Raw genomic sequence first — 21,810 nt, forward strand, 5'->3', positions numbered from 1 at the left:
TCTTTTTTTCTTGCTTAAAGCGACTCAGCAGCGCAGTGGCCACTGTATCAAGTCCTTCGTCAGTGGTGCAAAAGGCGCGTCTTGTATGTAATATCTGAGAGGCACGTGGGAGACGAGATTAGAAGGTTTGCCGTAACAGGATGGCTGAAACTAGGCCAGGACTGGCCTAACCTCGACATCGATTTGAATGGTCTTATCCTGGAGTGCACGTTGGCTCTCCACTCGAGGACGCCCATATGCAGGGTCTGTCCTGAAAGTAATGAGACAAGTCGCGGCGTGGCGCGCGCATACGGTAGATTGGGAAACCACTTTTGTGGGAAGGAGGGGAACCTTCATCTTCACAATGCAAAGACCTTAGTTGGCTTCGAGCAGGTCAAGCGAGTGGACGTGTTCGAACGTGCACCCCTGTTTCGTCGCTGCGTCGAGGAAACTATGGAGCGAACGTTGGAACAGAGCTACGCGGTCAAGCTTTGCAATAAACTGAGTAAATCCCGTAGCGATACACTTGACAGCATGTGGGAATGATGCAATATCCAGATCGCAAGGGTTCCAATCCCACAAAGCATTTACAAATGACCGTGAAGACGCTCCCCTTACAGAAAAAGTTTTAGACGGTCTATAGACTGTCCATAGAGTTCTGCCTGTAAAGTCTATGGACTCTCTATAGACAAATTCTAGAGATTATAAGAACAAAAGTAACTGCGCAAAAGGACGGGTGCAGTTACTTTTGCGCAGTTACTTTTGTTCTCATAATGTCGTACCAACTAGCCCCTCACCGCACTCTTCTAAATTCTAGAGAACAGTCGATAGGCAATACCAATACCAGTCTATAGACAATCGATAGATTTATGGCCATACACTTTTAGTAGAATTGTGTCTATAGACAGTCTATCGACTATGAATAGACGAAAAGGAGTATCTGTAGGAAGGCGATCGAAACTATAAGAAGTCTATAGACCATTTTTATAAGGGTCAGGACCACGCAGTCAACATTACCGTCCGTAACCGCCATCGACGAGCGCCCGGACCATTGCTCGTGGTGAACGTCTTTACGATCGTTTGTAAATGCTTTGTGCCATCAGAACACGCGACCTGGACATCGCATCGTTCCCACATGCTGTCTTGGTCACGTCGATCGACTAGGTAGGTGACTTACTGAGTTTATTGCAAAGATTCACCGCGTAGCGCTGTTCCAACGTTCGCTCCATGGTTTCCTCAACGCAACGACGAAACATGGGTACACGCTGGAAGACGTCCGCTCGCTTCACCTGCTCGCAACCAACTAAGCTCGTCGCATTGTGAAGCTGAAGGCTTCCTTTCCTTCCCACATGAGCGCTTTCCCAATTTAGTGCATGCGCGCGTCACGCCACGACTTTCATTACTTTCAGGACAGACCCTGTAGCCCCCAAGTTTCTTGCGCTCCACGCATAGATTTATGTGTAACTTTAATTTAAGTACATATTCTTCCGAGTATGTATTTAAATAAATGTGGACCTAAAACATTGTTTCATATTTTCTGAAGACGTAGGGACCCGCAGCACAGAGCACCGAGAAAGGTCGAGAATAAAGAACTGTTGTACGTGCGGTTGCAAAGTTTTTGTCTGCGTTCATGGAAGCAATTAGAAGTAAGGAATTGTACGCAAGGACGTACAAAAATTTTTTACACAGTTCATAGACTGTCCATAGACCTCTGTCTATGAAGTCGATAGACTGTTTGTAGGCAAATCCTAGCGAACAGTCTATAGGGAAAACAAATGCTGTAGACAGTCTAAAGACCATCTATAGATTTTTGGCCATAGACTTTTAGTGGACTTTTGTCTGCAGACAGCCTACAGACTATGAATAGACAAAAATAAATATCTATAGGATGGCAATAGAGTCTATAAAAAGTCTATAGACTGTCTATAGACAATGTTTATAAGGGTATATTGTGATTACCGCACAAAAAGCGAAACTTTGGTCAAGTCTCAAGCGGATATCGATAAGGCTTCACCGTATACGCCATCCTCTTCTACTGCGCATGCTCAGAACGGCTGCTGTTGCTTCTACGCACGCGCGGGACCACGAGGCCCTTGCACTGTGACGTCAATCCACGTGACCGGATATCCGGCAATCTACAACCAGGTAGTAATACGTTAGTCAGGGTCCGCACCGCAAGGTACTGGTGCTGGCTCAGTATTTTTAGCGCAATGGAGCATCGACGCTAAAGTAGACTCGCTCAATTGCAAAACGTGGATCGAGTATTGATATACAGCCTTGCTACAGCCCCAACACGAGCAGAACACTGACGACCTTTATCACTTGAAGAAGTTTCTCAACACCGCGAACGCCATTAGAATTGATCTATAGAGCGCAGCCCGATCGGGGTTCCGCCCATACGCGTGGCTTGTCTGGAGAGTGATCTACGCTACCGATGGTCGCAGGGTGCAGCCCCCGTTCGGCGTTGCGAGGGCTTATCGCGAACCGTTGTCAAGACTATGTCGAAACTACGACGAACGCCGCCGACAAGTTCTGCCGTAAGTGTCTCGCCATCGAACTCTCTCCTTCCTCTCTACTCCTGCTAGTTCCTTTGTGAGAATGTGAGAATGAGTGCGGGCACATGTGGCACTTGTTCCACAAGCGACCCCAGCAACAACTTTGCCCGCCATGGGTTCCTCAGCTTGGTGTAGGTTCAAACAGCGTACGCAGTCGCGGACCGACAGTGTACACTCTTCACAGCCCGTCATCGCCCGTGTACGCCGTTTGATTCTGCACCATGAAATACTAACTAGCCGAACAAAAACACTTCCTCAACTTGCCTCGGCTTCCTCCCGTATTTTTTTCTTTTGAAAGGCACAAATGAATTGAATGACTTGCGCGCCGTATTTGTGCGGCAGTAGTTTACCAATATCCCTGAAGAGAAAAATATACAACAGCTGTATCTTACCGGTTCTCACCTATGGGGCAGAAACGTGTAGGTTTATGAAAATGGTTCAGCTTAAGTTAAGGACAACGCCGCGAGCTATGGAAAGAAAAATGATAGGTGTAACGTTAAGAGACCAGAAGCGGGCAGAGTGGGTGAGGGAACAAACGTGGGTTAATGACATCGCAGTCGAAATCAAGAAGAAGAAATGGGCTTGGGCAGAACATGCAATGCGAAGGGCAAGATACCGCTGGTTCTTAAGGGTAACGGAGTGGATTCCAAGAGAAGGCAAACGTAGCAGGGTGCGACAGAAAATTAGGTGGGCGGATGAGGTTAAGAAGTTTGCGGGGATACAGTGGCCGCAACTGCAAAGGACAGGGTTAATGGTAAGACATGGGAGAGGCCTTTGCCCTGCAGTGGGCGTAGTCAGGCTGATGACGATAATGAGTTTTGGGGCCGCGCAGAAGAGCTAGTTTAGATAAAAATCCAGGTACAATCTCACCTGGATATCAGTAAAAATTACCCGTGTCTTTGTAAGCGCATAATGTCTACGCGGTCACCCAGGTAGGTGGATATGCGACACATGATATCCAGGTGTGCTCCGAAGAACAGGAAGACGAAGAAAAGAATGAAGTACACGAAGTTTACGCCACTACACCTTGGCCAATCCCCGCCGTGGATGTGTGCCATTCAGCCCGAGGACATCATCATCATCATCATCAATCCCCCCATGTGGGTATGTGCCATTATAAAGAGGAAGAAGAAGATAGCCTCGACGGAATACACGAGCTTCTATTAGAGCGCTCGTGAGAAGAGTAGAGTAAATTCACGTAATCTATCATCAGTCGCAAGCGCGATAGGTGGAAAGGTGTGTCTGGAGAAGTTGAGCCCGCGTGCATCTGCGATAATCGTTGTGTCTGTGGCAATTCTGAAAGACGCAACGCCAGATGCTAAATTCCAGGCCTATAAAAGTATAGAGAAAGCAACATTCAGGCAGGCAAGCGTAATATGGGACCCATGTCACCCGTACCAGATCGACAGTATTGAGAAAGTTGAAACAAAACTGAGAGCACTATGCCTCCAAGCTCAATTTCTCGAATGAGCTCAACCATGCATAGAAAATTGTTTGCCTTAAGTTTCTTCATCTCCTCTGTGACAAAATCAGGAGGATTACAATAGTACTTTTATGCGAAGCATACTACTTTAGCTACCACTTCAGCCCTTCACCGTGGTTATGCGCCTCCAAATCACGTGATACATGACGTCACACCACGTGACACGATGACGTCACGACAGTGGAGAAACGGGGGCCCACCTCGCGCCGTCGCTGTGGTTGTGCGCCTCCAAATCACGTGATACATGACGTCACACTACGTGACACGATGACGTCCCGACAGTGGAGAAACGGGGGCCCGCCTCGCGCCGTCGCTGTGGTTGTGCGCTTCCAAATTACGCGACACGATGATGCTTCGCATTCTCCAGGCTTAACCAAGTTAAGCCTCAGCCATTTCTTTACAAACCGAATCGAATGCGAATCGAACAGTGATAGGACTGATTCGAATACGAATCGGATATTAGTACTAATAGCCGCTACTTGTACGAATATTCGTACAAAACAAGCAATCGTGCTAAAAATTTAAGCGTCAGTGATGACACTGTCATAAGTTTAAAAGGTATGAAGTTAAAAGTGTAGTTGCTAAAAGGCACAACACTAATCTCCACTAACGGTTCTCAACACGAAGACCCTATAACAACTATAATGCCGTCAAGTTTAGGTGCAGAAAAGTTACTATTTGCTTGGTTTCTTCAAAGACCCTTTTATCAAGCATTTCACACCAGAAAATACGGGTACCAGATCTGAGGAGGCCTTGTACCCATTACAGAACCGGTGAGTATACGCCGGCACCACATCCTCACCGCAGGTAATCAGTCGGGTGGCGCCTACGTATGAGCCATGGCCTCCGAGATCAAACATCAAGGCAGGGTTATGCTAAATTTGCCTCCGTCCTGCCGCGTCTTCCAGTCTTTGAGGCCATGTATAAGCATTATGAACGCCGCCACACAAATCAACCGCGTGGTGGCGCTGAACCCTTCACCACAGTTATACTCTTCGCGGATGGATGGTGTGAGTCGTCGGTGTGGTCTGTTTTTGAAACAATCGTCTAAAAAAAATAAGGTGGGCCTTATTCGAGCCTCCAGCCAGTTATTCGAAAACAATTCGAAACGTTGAGAACATATTCCATTCGTTTAGAAAAATTTTCAAAATACACTATTTGATTCGTTCGAATAATCGAATAGATGGATATTCGACTCGCTATTAGAAATTTTCGAATACTCGCACAACCCTAAAGGAAATGTTTAATTTATACTCCGCTCTCTACATGATCCCTGAGGCAGATTATTTTCCCGTACTAATCACTGCTTTTTCGATTAGAACTTCATTCACCTAGAGTTGATTTTTTTGGCGTCCCTCGCGAAGACAATTCTTGAATTGAATAACCTTGGTAGGAACGTTTCTTTAATGACACCAATTCAGTACAGCTTTTCGAAGAGGAACTAGCAACCGAAAGAAGCTGAAAAAAAAAAATTCTAACAGCGTGATTTGCTTGTTTGCTATTTTCCCACACACTGACATCCGGAGTGGGCTTACAGTACTGTTCATAACAATTTTAAAAATTCCTTTCGTTTTGAGACACGTAAACAGACTATACTTAAGCATCGCTGACCCTGCATTAACAATACGGCGATGATCTGATTTGTAGTTTGCACCAGTGGGGCTTGGCCAAAGAGCAGCGGGACCAACATGTTTTTTTAGTTATCACGTGGCGGACAAAAGACCACTTTTTTGAGGCATTTCACTCCGAATGCTCGATACTCCAATGAATTAAATTAAAATAAAAAAATCAATCGGAGGAAAGTTTGTACCTCACATAGTCATGACCCCAGAGAAAGCGAGCACCAGGCTGGCGGAGACCTTGTACCCTGTTGCAAGACCTCTGGATGACAGGTCTCACTCGGAGTCGAACTCCGCACCCCCCGCATACGAGACGGATACACATACTCTCCCCCTACAACCGTCTTTCTGCAGGCTATGCACCCGACGATCACTGTGAAGGACAGATTCATGATCTTGACGGTGGCTGCAAGATATTCATTCCGTGAGTCGGCAGGTATCGGTTGTGGGATGTAGGTGACGTCTTTCCGAACAGCTAAAAGAACTCTGCTGATGTCAGTGCCGGCCATCGAGTTCAGAACGGTATAGCCTGAAAGACGAATGGTAGTACGCAGACGAGATTCTGAAATGGCAACAATCGGGAAACGGTGCTTTGAGACAAATTGTCGGAAATCAGACAATCGTGGGCGAAGGCTGCAGGCATGCTATTGAAAGATGGTGGCCGTGTTACGGATGCTTTGAACGCTAGGGAGAGTAGCTGGTCTATTGACTGCTACTGCCATTGTACTGCCATTGCTACTGCATTGCCATTTCTGCAGGGGTTGATTGATTGTAAAACATTTTATTCGCCGTGAAGAGCTTGGCAAGAGGTCGCGTTAAGTGGTCGAGAGTACATAGCCCTCGACGACTTTGTCAGCCCACTCCACCGCCAAAACTTGCGTTCTGGGGTCAGAGCTAGCCAGCACGGTCTCCCACCGCTCGAGAGAAGGAGCTGTAACTAGATCACCCGGAGGTGGCTCTATTTTGCAGTCCCACAGGATGTGATCGTAGGTAGCACGTTGGCCACAGTGTTTGCAGTTTGGGTTGTAAAGATCTGGATAAATGTGCGCGAGGAGTGATGGGGTGCGTATTGATCTCGTCTGTAGACGACGCCACGTAACCTCTTGTTCTTTAGTAAGTCTTTTGTCTGGAGGGGGGAAAATTCTCCTCTCTAGTTTAAAATGATTGGTGAGATCATGATATGTGATCATGGAGTCCTTCGTGAAATTCAGGGAGCCAGACTCATCCACTGCCCGGTCGACGAAACCTCGGGCTTTATTGTGGGCTGCCTCGTTCCCCGGATTCCCCGAATGGGCTGGGACCCATATCAATTGGGAATAATTTGGTGAGAATTTGGTTGCGTTAAGGATTCTAAAGGAGGTGTTTGTAATTCGCCCTTTAGCGAAATTATTGATACCCATTTTGGAATCGCTGAAGATGATGCTCCCTTGGGTATGCGCTAGGGCGAGGGCTATAGCCGCCTCTTCTGCCGTTTCAGAGGATTTCGTTTTGATTGTCGCCGAGACGATGTGGTCACCATTCTCGTTCACAACCACAATTGCAAAGGCATTGGTATTTTTGTATTCTGCCGCATCTACATAAAGTGTTCCAGCGCACTGCAGGGGTGCGCGATGCGAGCGTACCTTTTGGAGCATCTTGTCGACGATGCCTTCGAGCGAAGTCTCCTGTACATCCAGCAGGAGCACGGCTTGAATGAGGAACTGATCAACGTCCATGGATGCCCTCACTTCGGCGCCGAAGTCCTTCATGGGGAGTCGCTGTGATGGCGGGAGGGCACGGCACCACAACAGCATCCATCCACGGGGGCAGCACACAGCAGGACAGGAGAGGAGGACGGCGTGGAGGAGAACAAGACGAGTGTACATGTGTTAGTTCTCCGGCAAAAGGACAATTATAAAAGCTCTCCCAGTAGAGAGAATTAAGAGAGAGATTTACCGTGTCCAAAATACGATAAAATATTTTGGTTTGATTTGGTTTGGCTTATGGGGTTTAACGTCCCAAAGCGACTCAGGCTATGAGGGACGCCGTACTGAAGGGCTCCGGAAATTTCGACCACCTGGGGTTCTTTAACGTGCACTGACATCGCACAGTACACGGTCCTCTAGAATTTATCCTCCAAAGAAATTATGCCGCCGCGGCCGGGATCGAACCTGCGTCTTTTGGGTCAGCAGCCGAGCACCGTAACCACTGAGCCACCGCGGCGGCACGATAAAATATTTTGTATTTCTGTTGTTGCAACAGATTTTTCTGTTCCTTTGTAGTATTTTTTAGCACTATAATTTTTATATAGCACTTTTCTTTAGTGTATAGTTATGCAGTGCAGTTATGTAGTAACTGCAGAAAAATCTGTTATTGCTACAAAAATTTCTGTTGTTACTGCAAGTTCTTGTTCAAAAACATTACAGAAAATGTGTCGTGACGACAGAATTTTCTTCTGTTGTGTTTTTCTACCGGGCTCACACCCCAAAAGCATATCTAAAGAAAGCCTGCAATCTCTTTTTTTTTCGTAGAAATATTAATATCCAATGCTGATGTTCGACGCCCAAAAGAAAAATAAGTTTTTGCTTTTTCGGAGTATGGAGTCAATGATGGTTGGTTTGGTTGGTTTATGGGGTTTAACGTCCCAAAGCGACTTAGGCTATGAGGGACGCCATAGTGAAGGGCTCCGGAATTTTCGACCACCTGGGCTTCTTTAACGTGCACTGACATCGCACAGTACACGGGCCACTAGAATTTCGCCTCCATCGAAATTCTAAAGCCGCGGCCGGGATCGAACCCGCGTCTTTTGGGTCAGCAGCTGAGCGCCATAACCACTGAGCAACCGCGGCGGCACGATAAAATATTTTGTAGTTCTGTTGTTGCGACAGATATTTCTGTTGCTTTGCAGTATTTTTTGTAGCACTATAATTTTTATATAGTACTTTTCTTTAGTGTATAGTTATGCAGTGCATTTATGTAGTAACTGCATAAGAATCTCTTGTTACTACAAAAATTTCCGTTGTTACTACAAGTTACAGTTCAAAAACATCACAGAAAATGTGTTTTGACGACAGAATTTTTTTTTTGTTGTGTTTTCCTATTGGGCTCACACTCCAAAAGCATATCTAAAGAAAATGCGCAATCTGTTTTTTTTCTAGAAATATTTTAATACAATGCTGATGTTCGACGCCCAAAAAGTAAATATTAGATTTTTTATTTGCTTTGTAGAAGTATAGAGTCCATGAAAACAAATGAGAAGTTGAGAGCTGAAATGGTGGCAATAACAGCAATAATTAATGTATGTACAATTACTGCACTTACGAATCAAGCTCATTACACAGAGTACTCGTTTCACGAGCAAGTGGTACATCACAACACCTAAAAGGAATTATACCTTTAAATCACTAACATGGCACCTTCCAATGCTGTTAAACGTACTTAATTACTCCGGAATAGATTATTCCCGCCCATCGATAGTCAGAAACTTGAAAACCCTGTTCCTTTAATATAATCCTTTAATATGTCACCGCCTTTTGACACGCAGAATTCTTCGCGTTGCTCATCGTTTAATTTTCCGCTCTATACCACATCACATGGGCCTGCCAAAACATGGACGTGGTCCCCAAAATACAAAACACGAGTGCGGAGCAGTGGGAGACTCTGCTGTCCAGCGACCGCTGCGAAGACCAACAAGGTCCGGTACAGCGAGCTCAACGGGCGGCAGTGGCCAGCGGAGCCCTGGACTGAGGGCAACCGACCACTGATTAGAGGCGGACTACTTCTACAGAGAAGGTTCCTGGGGGTAGAACCAAGACGTCTCTGAAGATGCCCCCAAACCGCAGGAAAAACCATTAGTGTAAATAAAGTTTTCCCTTCCTTCCCTTCCCGCAAAGTATGCAGAAGGATGCCCAAGTTAATTTTTTGTTTTTTGTTTTGATCTTAGTGTTTGTTATATGAAACTTATTCTTATACAGCTCCTTCTGTCTGAATGATGATTGTAAGACAATATTTGGTTAAGGCAGTACACTCAAGAGGAGTTAAGTGCACCTTTATCAAAGTTCTATAATTCTATAATTTTGCTAAAGTAACGAAATGAACGAAATAAAGGTGAAACTGATAGCATCGCATTCCCTTCAGTCCCCCATAGTTGCAGCAAATGGTTCCTCATGGCATAGATGAAAAATTTAGTAGAATAAAAACACGGTAACCAAAACTTGAACATCACTGTGTAGCTCAGAACGGGTATTTGCGATGACGTCACAGGTATTGTTGCCTGAACTGTCGGGCGCTCAGGTAAGTGACTAAACTAGTTAAAGTGGCTCGGCCTGATGTCTGAGAAAATAAGGCCTGATATTTTCAACTGAGAGAGCTTCAAGGGAGCATCTAGCGGGTGTAGAATGCCTCTGATATCACAAACGTGAAATGGGCCTTAGAAATCCTCGAAATTTAGTCCAGAAATGAAGCCATAGTGATCCTATATTGCTTCGATACGTCAGCACTTCGTAATTACTCCCCACTTACTCCCCATGAGTTATTACTAATTAGAAATTACTCCATTATCTAAGTCTTCCCCGCCTTGGGGGCTTCCCCTAAATACATTAAACTAAACACCCTTCCCACCTCTGGTCGTTAATCAATTCGATATCACGCTACCATCCGCTAGCCATCCTGGTTAGTTTGGTTGAAAGAGCTACCCCGGGTTCGATCCACGGAACAGGACGAATTCTTTAACTGCGAAGCTTATCGCGAAGCTGCCCAGCTTTCCTTTCTAGCCGTACGTCCGAGGTAATGAAAAATTCACGGGGGCAGTTTGTTGACCTAAAGTGCGGTGAGGCGAAAGCTTTAAGCGCAGTGTTGCTGCTTGTGTCACTGATGTGTGGTTAAGATGTTAGGCTTCGCCTGTAAGAACGAAACGCGACAGCGTCTTGCAACGCTGCCAGGGAGTCCATAGAACGCCATCGCCCGTTCGGTTCTACGCCTTGCTCGTCGGTAAAGTGGTTTTTGAGGAAAGGAAATGTATCTGTCTCGCATATCTGGGTGGACACCTGAACCTCGCCGAAACGGGAAGAGAGGAAGATGGGAGTGAACGAAGACACCGTATTCACTAGACGCGCCTTTGTTTATCCCAAACCATCGAGCTGGGATGGCGTAGTGGTTAGTGTGATCCATTTATTAGTTGGTCCGTGATCCGTGATCCATTTATTACCGTGATCCATTTATTAGTTGGTCCGCATCAGACCTGCGGGATTAAAGGGCGGTCCATTTTTACAAATATCCACGTTGCGCGCAGTGTATTAGAATGCTGTGATGACACTAATGATCAGGTAGCTATACTCCAGATAGATTTAGAAAAGGCTTTTGACTGCGTTGCCCATGAACTTTTGTTTGCAGTATTAGGCCATGTTAACGTTGGTTCTGTTATTCGCGAGGGTGTGGCCCTGGCATACCGGAACTGCACGACGAGATTGATCGTTAACAAGAGTCTGGGGGCCCCCATTAGCGTGCAGCGTTCGGTGCGCCAGGGCTGTCCCCTCAGCCCCCTTTTATTTTGTATTTATGTGGAGACCCTTTGTTTAAAGATACTGAAAAACAGGAGTATTACCGGATTCAGATTACAAGCAGCCGAAGTGAAGCTCTTGGCGTACGCTGATGACATTGCTGTGTTTGCCGTTGACAAGAGAGGAATAAGCGAGGCTGTTCAATGTGTACGGGATTTCAGCCAAGCTACAGGCAGCGGGGTTAACTGGTCGAAGTGCCTCGGGCTTTGGCATGGACGGTGGGCATCTACGCCCGAACGGTTTGCTAGCGTGCCTTGGACGACGACACCAGATAAGTACTTGGGCGTTCCGCTCGATGCTTACCGTGACAGTGAACATTATTGGACAGGACAGGTCAAAGAGACACGGGAGAGAGCTGATAAGTGGAAAGGAACGACCTTGTCGATTTTCGCCAGAGCCACTGTTTGCAACCTGTTCTTTATCAGCAGGCTCTGGTATGTAATGCAGGTGTTGCACTGTTCACGGTTAAGTATTCAAAAGCTACACCGAATTTTCGCCGTCTTCATCTGGTCGTCTGAATGGGAGCGCTGCAGCCGAACCAACCTGTTCCGACGAGTACCAGACGGGGGGTTGGGATTGGGCCATTTGTTTTTGCGACAGCTGGTCAATCGTTTTTTGTTTTTTAGGGACACAAGAGACCCTTTTTTGCGTACCGTATGCCAAGTTAGGCTGCGGCATCTACTTCCAGAGTACATAGTCGGAACTGCTGAGGTGTATAGTAGGGTCGCCGGTTTTTACCGGGAAGTCGTAGCCAGTGTAAGGTTTCTTTCCGCGCGATTTTCCAATGACTTTCTGTCCAGTGTGAAACGAAAGAAACTGTACCGTGCCTTGTGCGATGTAGTTTTCCCCGAGCCCTTGTACAGGGCCTTGTACAGTGGAGGCCCAGGCAAAGATGTTTTAAAGAGAGTGAAAAAAATGCAGGTGCCGCCTGGAACAAAAACCTTCTTTTTTAAATTGCACACCGGGACCTTACCGGTTAAAAAATTTTTAGAGGGAAAGGAATTGTTTTTACCCTGGGGATCTCACTGTTTAATTTGCAGAAAGCCGGAAACAATAGACCATGTATTTTTACACTGTTGGGAAGGGGTTTATTTTTGGGATGTATTGCAGCGAACATTAAAGAAAGAATTTCCACTAGACCCGTATGGCATCCGGTTCTTATGTGTTGAAAATGAGGATGGGGTGCCTTTCGATTTAATAATGCTGACAGGCCTCCACTGTATATGGCGCTCCAGAATGGCAGGCTGGCATTGTGACAGTGACGCAAGACCTGCCAGAATTTACTTTCGCGAAAGTATGGAGATGTTTCTGGCCATTCAGAAAGCCGCTGCGGAGCCTCCGGAGTGGCTCTCAAGACTAGAGCCGCTCTGTACGTTGCGTGAATTTTAATTGGACGAAGCCAGATTTATGCTGGCTGACCACAAGTCGTGTGTACATAGTTATTGTCTTTTGTTGATTGTTTGTGTTGTCCAGTGTTTTGTGTCAAAGCCAGGCAATAAAGAAAAAAAAAAAAAAAAGATGGCGTAGTGGTTAGCATGCTCGCCTCTCACTCCGGAGACCGGGGTTCGATTCCCGAACTCGACCAATTTTCTACTCGGTTTTATTTATTTACCTGGCCTGACTAGAAGGGCTAATTAAGCTAAATGAGTAATTAAGCAATTAACTAAACTCAGTCCCACTTACTTGGAGCATCACTATACGATCCCTTTAATTGGTTGCATGCTTACTAGCCAAGGTACAATTGGCCCCGTCTGAAAATCGCACATTGTGACGTCATGACCGTTTCGACCAATTGAAAAGCGTGACATTTCTATCGACAGCTCCTGCTTACAACGATGAGGTATTAAAGGCTTCCGCCTTAATAATTACTCCTTAATTGAGATCGGTTAGAGGGTCACGTGACCTGTGGCTCAGTGGTCAGAGGCCAAAGGTCGGGAATCCGGGCAATGTCGGCCCAAAACCGGCACCAGTATTGCAGGAAAATGATACACACACATACGTAAACCTATATGCTTGTATTTGTCTGCTCGTAGTTGTAATTTCATATCCACCTTGTATTTTCAGTGTTCGTGTCCTTTACCCCGTTCAGATTTATAGCTTGTGTGTCATATTTTTTTTTTGCTTTTCATCGCGCAATATTACTCCTCAAAAACGTCATGACTGTTCACAGTATCTAGAATTATAATGCTGAAGTTAAATCTACGAGTGCAATTTCTGTGGCACGATGCAAAATCGCGAAAAGCACAGTGTTGTAAAACATTCCAACGAACAACACGAATGACAATGAGACGTCAATGGGGAGAAGCTTTCGACCAGGCGTTTGCAATTCGAGGTTGCATACGCAAATATGGAAGGCGCATATAATGGCGAAAAAAACGACGGAACGCCCAGATTATTCTACTTGGACGCCTTTTTCAAGCGCTGGTAAGTCCTATTGAACGGCAGACGAGTATGAGCTTAATTTCGCATCCCTGACTGTTTCCTAACACTACTCCAACAAGGCTAAGGAATACGCAGTGCAAGGTTAAAGCACACTCCGATAGCCTAGTTTCTGTCAGCAACAAGTACGACCTGTTTGAAAAGCCGCGGTTTCTGTAGAATTTCAAAGTGCTCTCTGAAATTCAGGCTCAGAATTCACCGGCTTTGTCACCTTATTTTGGTGATGCCCATGAAACAAAACAAAAAAAATGGCTCAGGCTTAGCTAAGGTTAAGCCTAGTCAGATGCGAAGCATATTGATGGCTAGGCTTGGTAATACATGGCTTTCCTTGGTTGAATACTTGGTCATTTTAATACAACCACTAGAAGTGTAGCAAGGATTGCCGTGGCAGCTATATACGGGATCATCGGTGAATTCAATGCAGAGTGTACAACCGCTGCCCCAGCACCGGCTACAACAGCATTCTTGGCACCCATGGAAAGTACATTGGAAAGCTGAGGCAAGCTCAGCTTTATGCCGCTGCTGTAGCGTCACGTGGTCAGCTGCAGCGCCTCTGATGTGGAGCCTCCACCGCCGCGGCCGACCGCGCGAGCCGGCAGCCCATCTCTCCTCTGCTGTCACGTCATGTTGTCACGTGGTCAGCCGCCGCGCCTCTGATGTGGAGCCTCCACCGCCGCGGCCGACCGCGCGAGCCGGCAGCCCATCTCTCCTCTGCTGTGACGTCATGTTGTCACGTGGTGTCACGTGGTCACGCTAAAGGTCAATGGTAGCTCCACCGCCGCGCTCGACGGGCTGTAGTGTAGCTCTAGTAATATGCTTCGCATAAAAAGACTGAAGAATGAGTAGCCGAACACGGATAAAGAAGCCCACGGAACTACGCCCTTCAAGTTAACGACATGACGACTGCTGACGTTGAGAAGAATATGCGCAATTCGTTTTTCTTTAGAAGGATGGATGTTTCGGCCTGTAGCAAACTAGCACTCAACCAAAATTCAGCTCGCAGAGGTACGCAGCTCTGTCTGTGTGGACGAATGTTGGCCTTATTAAGGCGAAAGACTTTAATGCCTCATCGTTGTAAGCAGGAGTTGTGGACAGAAATGTCACGCTTTTCAGTTGGTCGAAACGGTCGTGACCTCACAGTGCGCGAATTTCAAACGGGGCCAATTGTACTTCGGTTAGTAACCATGCAACCAATTAAAGGGGTGGTATAGTGACGCTCCAACTAAGTGGGACTGAGTTTAGTTCATTGCTTAATTAACCAATTAGCCTAATTAACCTTTCTAGTCAGGCCAGACAAATAAATAAAACCGAGAAGGAATTCGGTCGAGTTCGGGAATCGAACCAGGGTCTCCGGAGTGCGAGACGAGCACGCTAACCACTCCGCCATGCCAGCTCGATGGTTTGGAATGAACAAAGGCGCGTCTAGTGAATACGGACGGTGTCTTCGTTCACTCCCATCTTCCTACCTTCCCTTAAGGCGAGGTTCAGGTATAAACCGAGATATGCGAGACAGATACCTTTCCTTTCCTCAAAAACTAATATACCGACAAGCAAGACTTAGAGCCGAACGGGTTATGGCGTTCTGTGGATTCCCTGGAAGCGTAGCAAGAAGCTATCGCGTTCCACACTCAGAGGCGAAGCTTAACATCGTAAGCACACATCAGTGACACTAGCAGCAACACCGCGCTTAAGGCTTTCGCCTTTCCGCGCTTTAGGTCAACAAAGCCCCCCCCCTCCCCCCTGAATTTCCGTTCCGCTGATTGGCTACGCCGCGCACCCTCTTTCCCCTCTCCCATCGGGAATTTTCATATGACAGTACAAAGATTTGGGTGTCTAGCTTGCTGTGCACAAGATGGTTGCAGTTAGGCTCACAGACTAGCCTACACTGCACTAATACTCATATACCGGCCGGGTGTTTCACCTAAGATGTTCTGCAATTTTTATAGATAGGCTCTTTGATTACAAGATCTCTTCTTTTTTTTTTTGCAAAACATTCTCAGTGCTGTAGCGCATGAGAATATTGCTAAGACGAGCTAACCAGGAGGCTGGTTAACTAATACTGAATAGTTAATTTTTAACTGTTCCTGTTAGCCTCCCTATTGACTCAGAGGCATGTAGCCCACCGCAAGTAGTATCTATAACAGTTTTTATAATTTCGAAAGCGCAGTTACCCTCGGCGCCGTGATTAAACAAATTTTGGCTGCATCGCGCCAAAATAAATGCGGTTTCGAGAAGCTTGCAGGCAAACCAACCTCTCCAGTGCACGTAACTCATCGAAATAGCCAAAATTTTGGGGGCACAGAGTTCAGGATATCTCCGTTTTCGACATGCTAAACTCTGATATGGATATTACTTACAGGTGAGCTACACGGCTCTCAGTAAATAAGGACACTAACAGTAACAGCTAAAAAGTTAACAATTCAAAGTTAGTTAACCAGCTTACTGGTTAGCAGGTATTAGCCGCATTCTGATGGGCTCCACCGCTGAGAATGCTATGCCGAAATGGCCGCCGCGGTGGCTAGGTGGTTATGGTGCTCGGCTGCTGACCCGAAAGACGCGGGTTCGATTCCGGCCGCAGCCGTTGAATTTCTTTGGAGGAGAAATTCGAGGCCCGTGTACTGTGCGATGTCAGTGCACGTTAAAGAACCCCAGGTGGTCGCAATTTCCGGAGTCCTCCACTACGGCGTCTCTCATAGCCTTAGTCGATTTGGGACGTTAAACCCCACAAAAAGAAAACTCACAAAGTCAAGTCTTAAAAAATGCATAACATTTTAGATGATGCACCCAGTATTTATGCAGACGCTCCATCAAACAAACAAATAAACAAAATGGCTGCGCGTTAACACAGACGCTGCTTAATACGAACCGACCATACCTGGACATTACTAAGTATCCGCATCTGTCTGCGGTTAGTGGTGATGTTCACGTAACTTAAAAGGGATATTTTCAATTGCGACTGTATGAAAATCAGTGGTTGACGTAACGTGCTGCGCGTTTACAATACTCGTCTGCTTGTCCTAAACGCTGCAAAATCTGGCGTGTCACGTGGTTCTCAGCGCTTGCGCCAACTACTTCTGATGCCCCTAGAAAAACAAGTATACGTACCAAACATTTCAAATTGCCGCAGTAATTTTGAACCTTCAAGTTTTTGGTTTGGTTTGGTTTTGGTTTTATGGGGCTTAACGTCCCAAAGCGACTAAGGCTATGAGAGACGCCGTAGTGGAGGGCTCCAGAAATTTCGACCACCTGGGGTTCTTTAACGTGCACTGACATCGCACAGTACACGGGCCTCTAGAATTTCTCCTCCAAAGAAATTCAACCGCCGCGGCCGGGATCGAACCCGCGTCTTTCGGGTCAGCAGCCGAGCGCCATAGCCACTGAGCCACCGCGGCGGCTTTTCAAGTTTTTGATGCCATGGCAACCGCGAGAGCTAAAAGCATTTTTTCACGTTTTCTAGGCTTGCGAATCTTTGTTAAAAGCGTTGCGGTGGGGCAACCTTTTTGTGTGCCTATACTGCAGAGGCAAGCTTCATCATCATCATCATCATCAGCCTGACTACACCCACTGCAGGGCAAAGGCCTCTCCCATGTCTCTCCAATTAACCCTTTCCTTCCCCAGTTGCGGCCACTGTATCCCCGCAAACTTCTTAATCTCATCCGCCCACCTAACTTTCTGCCGTCCCCTGCTACGTTTGCCTTCTCTTGGAATACACCCCGTTACCCCTTTAAAGACCAGCGGTTGTCTTGGCTTCGCATTACATGCCCTGCCCAAGCCCATTTCTTCCTCTTGATTTCAACTAAGATGTCATTAACCCGCGTTTGTTCCCTCACCCACTCCGCCCTCTTCCGATCTCTTAACGTTACACCTATCATTTTCTTTTCCATAGCTCGCTGCGTTGTTCTTAAATTAAGCTTAACTTATCTTAAGGCAAGCTTAGGGGAACGGAGTAATTTTCACGAAGCAGTTAACAAAGCACTGCCTCCTGAATGTATCGTGGCACTTCTGCGGTGGCATTGGAAAAAGTAGAGGCCAGAAATTTTAAGGTCCTGCAATATTATATTGCGTCGCTATTCCTATTTCATCAATACAGACTGAGTATATGTAATTCCTCCAAAGGTCGAATGTCCATGCACGAAATCAATGTGTCCAGAACACTTGGCGATTCACCCCGGGCAGGAATTTCGACGAACGTGCCGTGGACAATGTAACCACGTGGTTTGATAATGCCGTTAATTTTTATTTCTTTGTACAGGTTCCTCCTGCTTAAATGCTTGCGCTATTACAGAAGTGAACTAAGGCGAATAATTGAGTACTAATGTGCAGCATGACACAAATCAAATGTTTTGTATAGCATCATTCTATGCAATCGTCCTCTTTCTACAAACGGCAGTGTGCTCAATTTCTCAGCTGTCATCAGACAAGGTTTAGAGAGGTAAAATCAAGTAATTACATGAAAGCAGTAAAGGGCACACACTCTAGGACAAGAACACTGATCAGTGAATTATTATATTTGCGCTGCTTGTAGCGGAATATCCGAAGAAACACGAAATGAAGATTACGTAGCTCCATCGTTCGTGAATGTCCTATTGAAACATAGGAGCCGTTGAACATAAGTTTCGCACCGTGGTTTCAATGTCAACTTCAAGACTAAGCTCAGAATGACTGTTGCGGTGACGGCAGTAAAACAGTTTTGCAAGTTATTCCTGAATGTGGCTGACGTGAATTAAAAGTTTGGTTAGAGCATGCTGATAGTGCATACCGGATCTAGGAAGCGCGAATTATTTAGTATTATTTGTAGACACTGCAATCACCACACGGTGATTTTAGCATGGTGGTAAAGGCGTGATTTAAGACAATTGTATCTCGTGCCCAGAGAGCTTCAACCGTTCTGTCTTAAAAAAAAAAAAAAATGTCTGTCAACAACATCTGACACTAGCATTCTATCAGATTTACTTCAAGAGCGCTTTGAAACATTCTTATTTCTTTTATTTCTCGGTGTTGAACTCACTGGCAGTACAAGACAAAATTTATGCAAAACTCCTCTCGAAATTCGTTCAGATTGCACAGTGCCAATAAACGAAGCGTCATTTGACCCTCCACTTCCTATTTTATAATTGCTTTCAGTGCCTTTTGCTCTCAATATAATACAAAATTTACTACCTCCGTGTCCACAATTCCGGGGAAGTCCCAGATGAACAAAGAGAACTAAAAATAATTCCAAGAAAATAATTGCCTAGGCTTACGCATGAATTAAGGCCTTCACAGCACGACAATCACCTCAATGACGTCATTCAATCGCTGTTTTGAACACATGCAGTCTTGGTCAAAAGTATTCACTCCACATGGTTTCTTTTCAGTCTTGAAGCAGCAAGGGGGGGGGGGGGGGGGGAGGTTCTATGGAGTATGTGAAGCTGTTAACCTCAGTAGGGTAACGACAACTTTCGTCCCAATGTTTCACAGCGTTTTGATCTTTACAGGGGTCGCAAGTGGTGAGCTATGCGAATGAGAAACAGTGTCTCCTGAAGACGCTTGACCAAGACTTCGTTCGAGCGCTGAAAGGCTCCTACGCAAAATTTGAGTCAAAAGTTAACCTCGGCAGGATAAAATACGAAGTAGCGCATTTCCACGCTATACGAGCAGTAATGTTCTCAGCCACCAGCCTCTACTACGACGCATTACTAGGGGATGCAAAAAAAAAAAACGAGAACACATCCATCGCGCGCTTCACTCAGATGCACACTATTTCATTCGCGGGGAAATCGATTCGCGTTCCCGATGCGTACCTCCCTGGACGGGCATTGAGGGGTTCGGGAAAGTTGGGCCCCGCTTGAAGCAGCCGACGTCGTTGCTCGAAACAATCAGGGGGAAAAGTAGGTCACAAGCGCCAACGAAGCGAGCGGAGACCGACGGAGACAGAGCGAGGCTCGGGATTCTCCCCTCACTGGGAGGGATGCAACAGCTCAGATGGGTCGCCGTACTAGTACCACGAACGCTACTGCACGCGCGATCACGCTAGCGCCTGTAAACTCTAGCATCTAACCGTTCAAATAATTTAAGCAACTTCCCCTACTAAGAGTTTTTTTTTTTGTTTTTCCTCAACGAGTGCACGGCCGAGGGATGGACTGCCAATTGACGCAAGCTCGCCTGTTGAAAAGTACGTGTTTCGCGATTCGCAACACCGTCGGGCAAGAACATTCCTCTACCGAACTCTTCTTTCTTTCTTGCTCTTTAAAAAACGGAACCAAAAACAGAATAAAGAATCTCGGTTCGATCTATTCTGTAATGACCGTCCTTGCGTTCTCCAGCAGATTTATGCTCGTTTCGCGCTCGGCAATCGGTAATGCAGCGCCCCTATTACGGCCAAACGTCAAAGCGCTACGCTAAACGTACTTAAATGTATACGCCGCCTGACGGACATTTGCGCAGAATTACTACTGCACGGGTGAGGGTTAAATAGACGCAAGCCGTGCAAACAACCCAGGCAGATCCACGAGACGACGCGAAACGCTTTCCCGGAGACAACAAAACAATCCCCCTCCCTTCTTCTCCCTCCTCGGCAATTCCTTTCTCATCCTTCAGCGCTTTTATCCCTTCTTCTTCCCTTCAGATTGCAATACGCTATTCCCTTTTTTTCGACTACATCTCCCAGCAAGGCACCTTTCTCGAAACCCCGTCATCGGCGCTCCTTCGTCGTAAAACCGTACAGCTATAGCTGCCTGGCTGCGCCGTATTCCAGCGTAAGGACGAGTCGATAGTGCAAAACGATCGGCCCCTCCGTCGACCGGAGGCAAAACGGACTCGGGACCTCGGGGTCTTGCCTTTCCTTGCTCCTCTTTGCCCTTTCCCTATCTCCCTATTTTCCCCCTTCATCGCTCGTGCACAAAGCACACACACACGGCTCGCCTGGCTCAACGTGTTCTCCGACGGTTAAAAAAACGGGACGCCTTCTTTCCGACCCGAATGTTGTTGCACTCTGCGCTGATCGGCGATCATAAAAGGCAGCCTCCTCGAGCGTCCGGCGCGCAGTCCTAGCGCAACGACCACCGCTGACTGCCTGTCCCCTCTCTCCCCGGCTGGCTGGCTCGCCAACACGCGACGACACCACTGCGCGCGGTTGGTTCTTTGTAGCCTCCGTAATGCCCTCTGCGTTGCCGAGCGCAACACTACCTCTGAGCGTCCAAACTTCCTTCGCAAGAGACTCGCCAGGAAGCTGTGTAACGATCGGGGATGATGGACTCCCCCTCTTGGAGGCATCTCCCTCTGAATCACCCTTCCGGAGCCTCCGACATTCCTTCTGAGGCCCTCGGATGCAACGGTCAGAAAAAAAAGGGGGAGAGAACGAAAGGAACAGAAGAAATACGGGGACCTTCGTATTTCATTGAAGCGACCGGGCGGCTGAAGCGACACTCACCTCAAACTTGGCGAACATGAGGGATACCTCATCTCCGTCGTCTGCAGGAACGGATGCGAGGCAGCAGCAAGGAGCGGGCCGAAGGGAAAACGAAAGGGGAAGAACAGGAGGGAAACAGGGATTAGAAACAGTGGTCAATCAGTGTACTCGAGATACGTTACTGGTTTGTTTATCTGATCATTTTTTTTAAAGTTCGTTTTAACAGAACGGGCATCGAAGAAAGAGCGCACGATGGGTCGCGCGACCTCCCAACCCCCTCTCCCCCCCCCCCCCCCCCCCCTTTCCTCGCTACCACCAGCAGCACCGTCGTACGCGGGGCGGCCAGGCAGGCAAGGCAAGGCAGAGCGGAGAAAACTCACCGTAGGCAATGTGCCACTCGTCGTTCTGGTAGACCCACTGGAAGTGTCTCACCGGGTTTCGCTTGGCCGTCTCCCCGCTCACGTATTGTCGCAGCGAGCCCCTGAAGGAGCCGCGGACACGGCGGACGCTCATGGTAGCTTCACGACCTCCGCCACCACCGACCGGCATCCTCCCAGGGCGCAGCTGCCCCCCTTTGCGCCGACGCCGCCGCCGTTCAATCGATGCGGCCCCCGAGCGGTTCTCGGACGCACCGCCACCGGCGCCGCTAGCGCCGGCACCATCCTCGCCCCCCTTTCTTCCCCCTTTCTTCCCTTCGCTCTCTCTCTCTCTTTCTCCTTCTTGCGTTGTCTCCTTTCATCCCGACGGCACCGGACCCATCGCAGTGTCGAGACAGGACCCAGTGAGGCCAATGGGATGTTGGGAGACT

General features: G+C 47.2%; 1 protein-coding gene across 3 annotated transcripts in view; it reads right to left on the reverse strand.

The window, feature by feature from the left end:
* The window catches only part of LOC149366997 (solute carrier family 4 member 11-like), a 138,101-nt gene extending 116,534 nt beyond the window's left edge, over nucleotides 1-21,567 (reverse strand). For all 3 annotated transcript variants that reach the window (XM_089553540.1, XM_089553534.1, XM_089553527.1), the window contains exons 1-3: nucleotides 21,383-21,567; nucleotides 21,024-21,064; nucleotides 7,259-7,393 (exon numbers count right to left, since the gene is read on the reverse strand). In XM_089553540.1, the coding sequence (XP_089409666.1) occupies nucleotides 7,259-7,393; nucleotides 21,024-21,064; nucleotides 21,383-21,551 (345 nt within the window). In that variant the 5' untranslated portion in view covers nucleotides 21,552-21,567. The remainder of the gene's footprint in view (nucleotides 1-7,258; nucleotides 7,394-21,023; nucleotides 21,065-21,382) is intronic.
* Between the last annotated feature and the right edge of the window lie 243 nt (nucleotides 21,568-21,810).

The sequence above is a fragment of the Amblyomma mixtum genome, chromosome 1 (assembly GCF_055824585.1).
Source record: "Amblyomma mixtum isolate Tamu chromosome 1, ASM5582458v1, whole genome shotgun sequence".
In the NCBI taxonomy this organism is placed as follows: Eukaryota; Metazoa; Arthropoda; class Arachnida; order Ixodida; family Ixodidae; genus Amblyomma; species Amblyomma mixtum.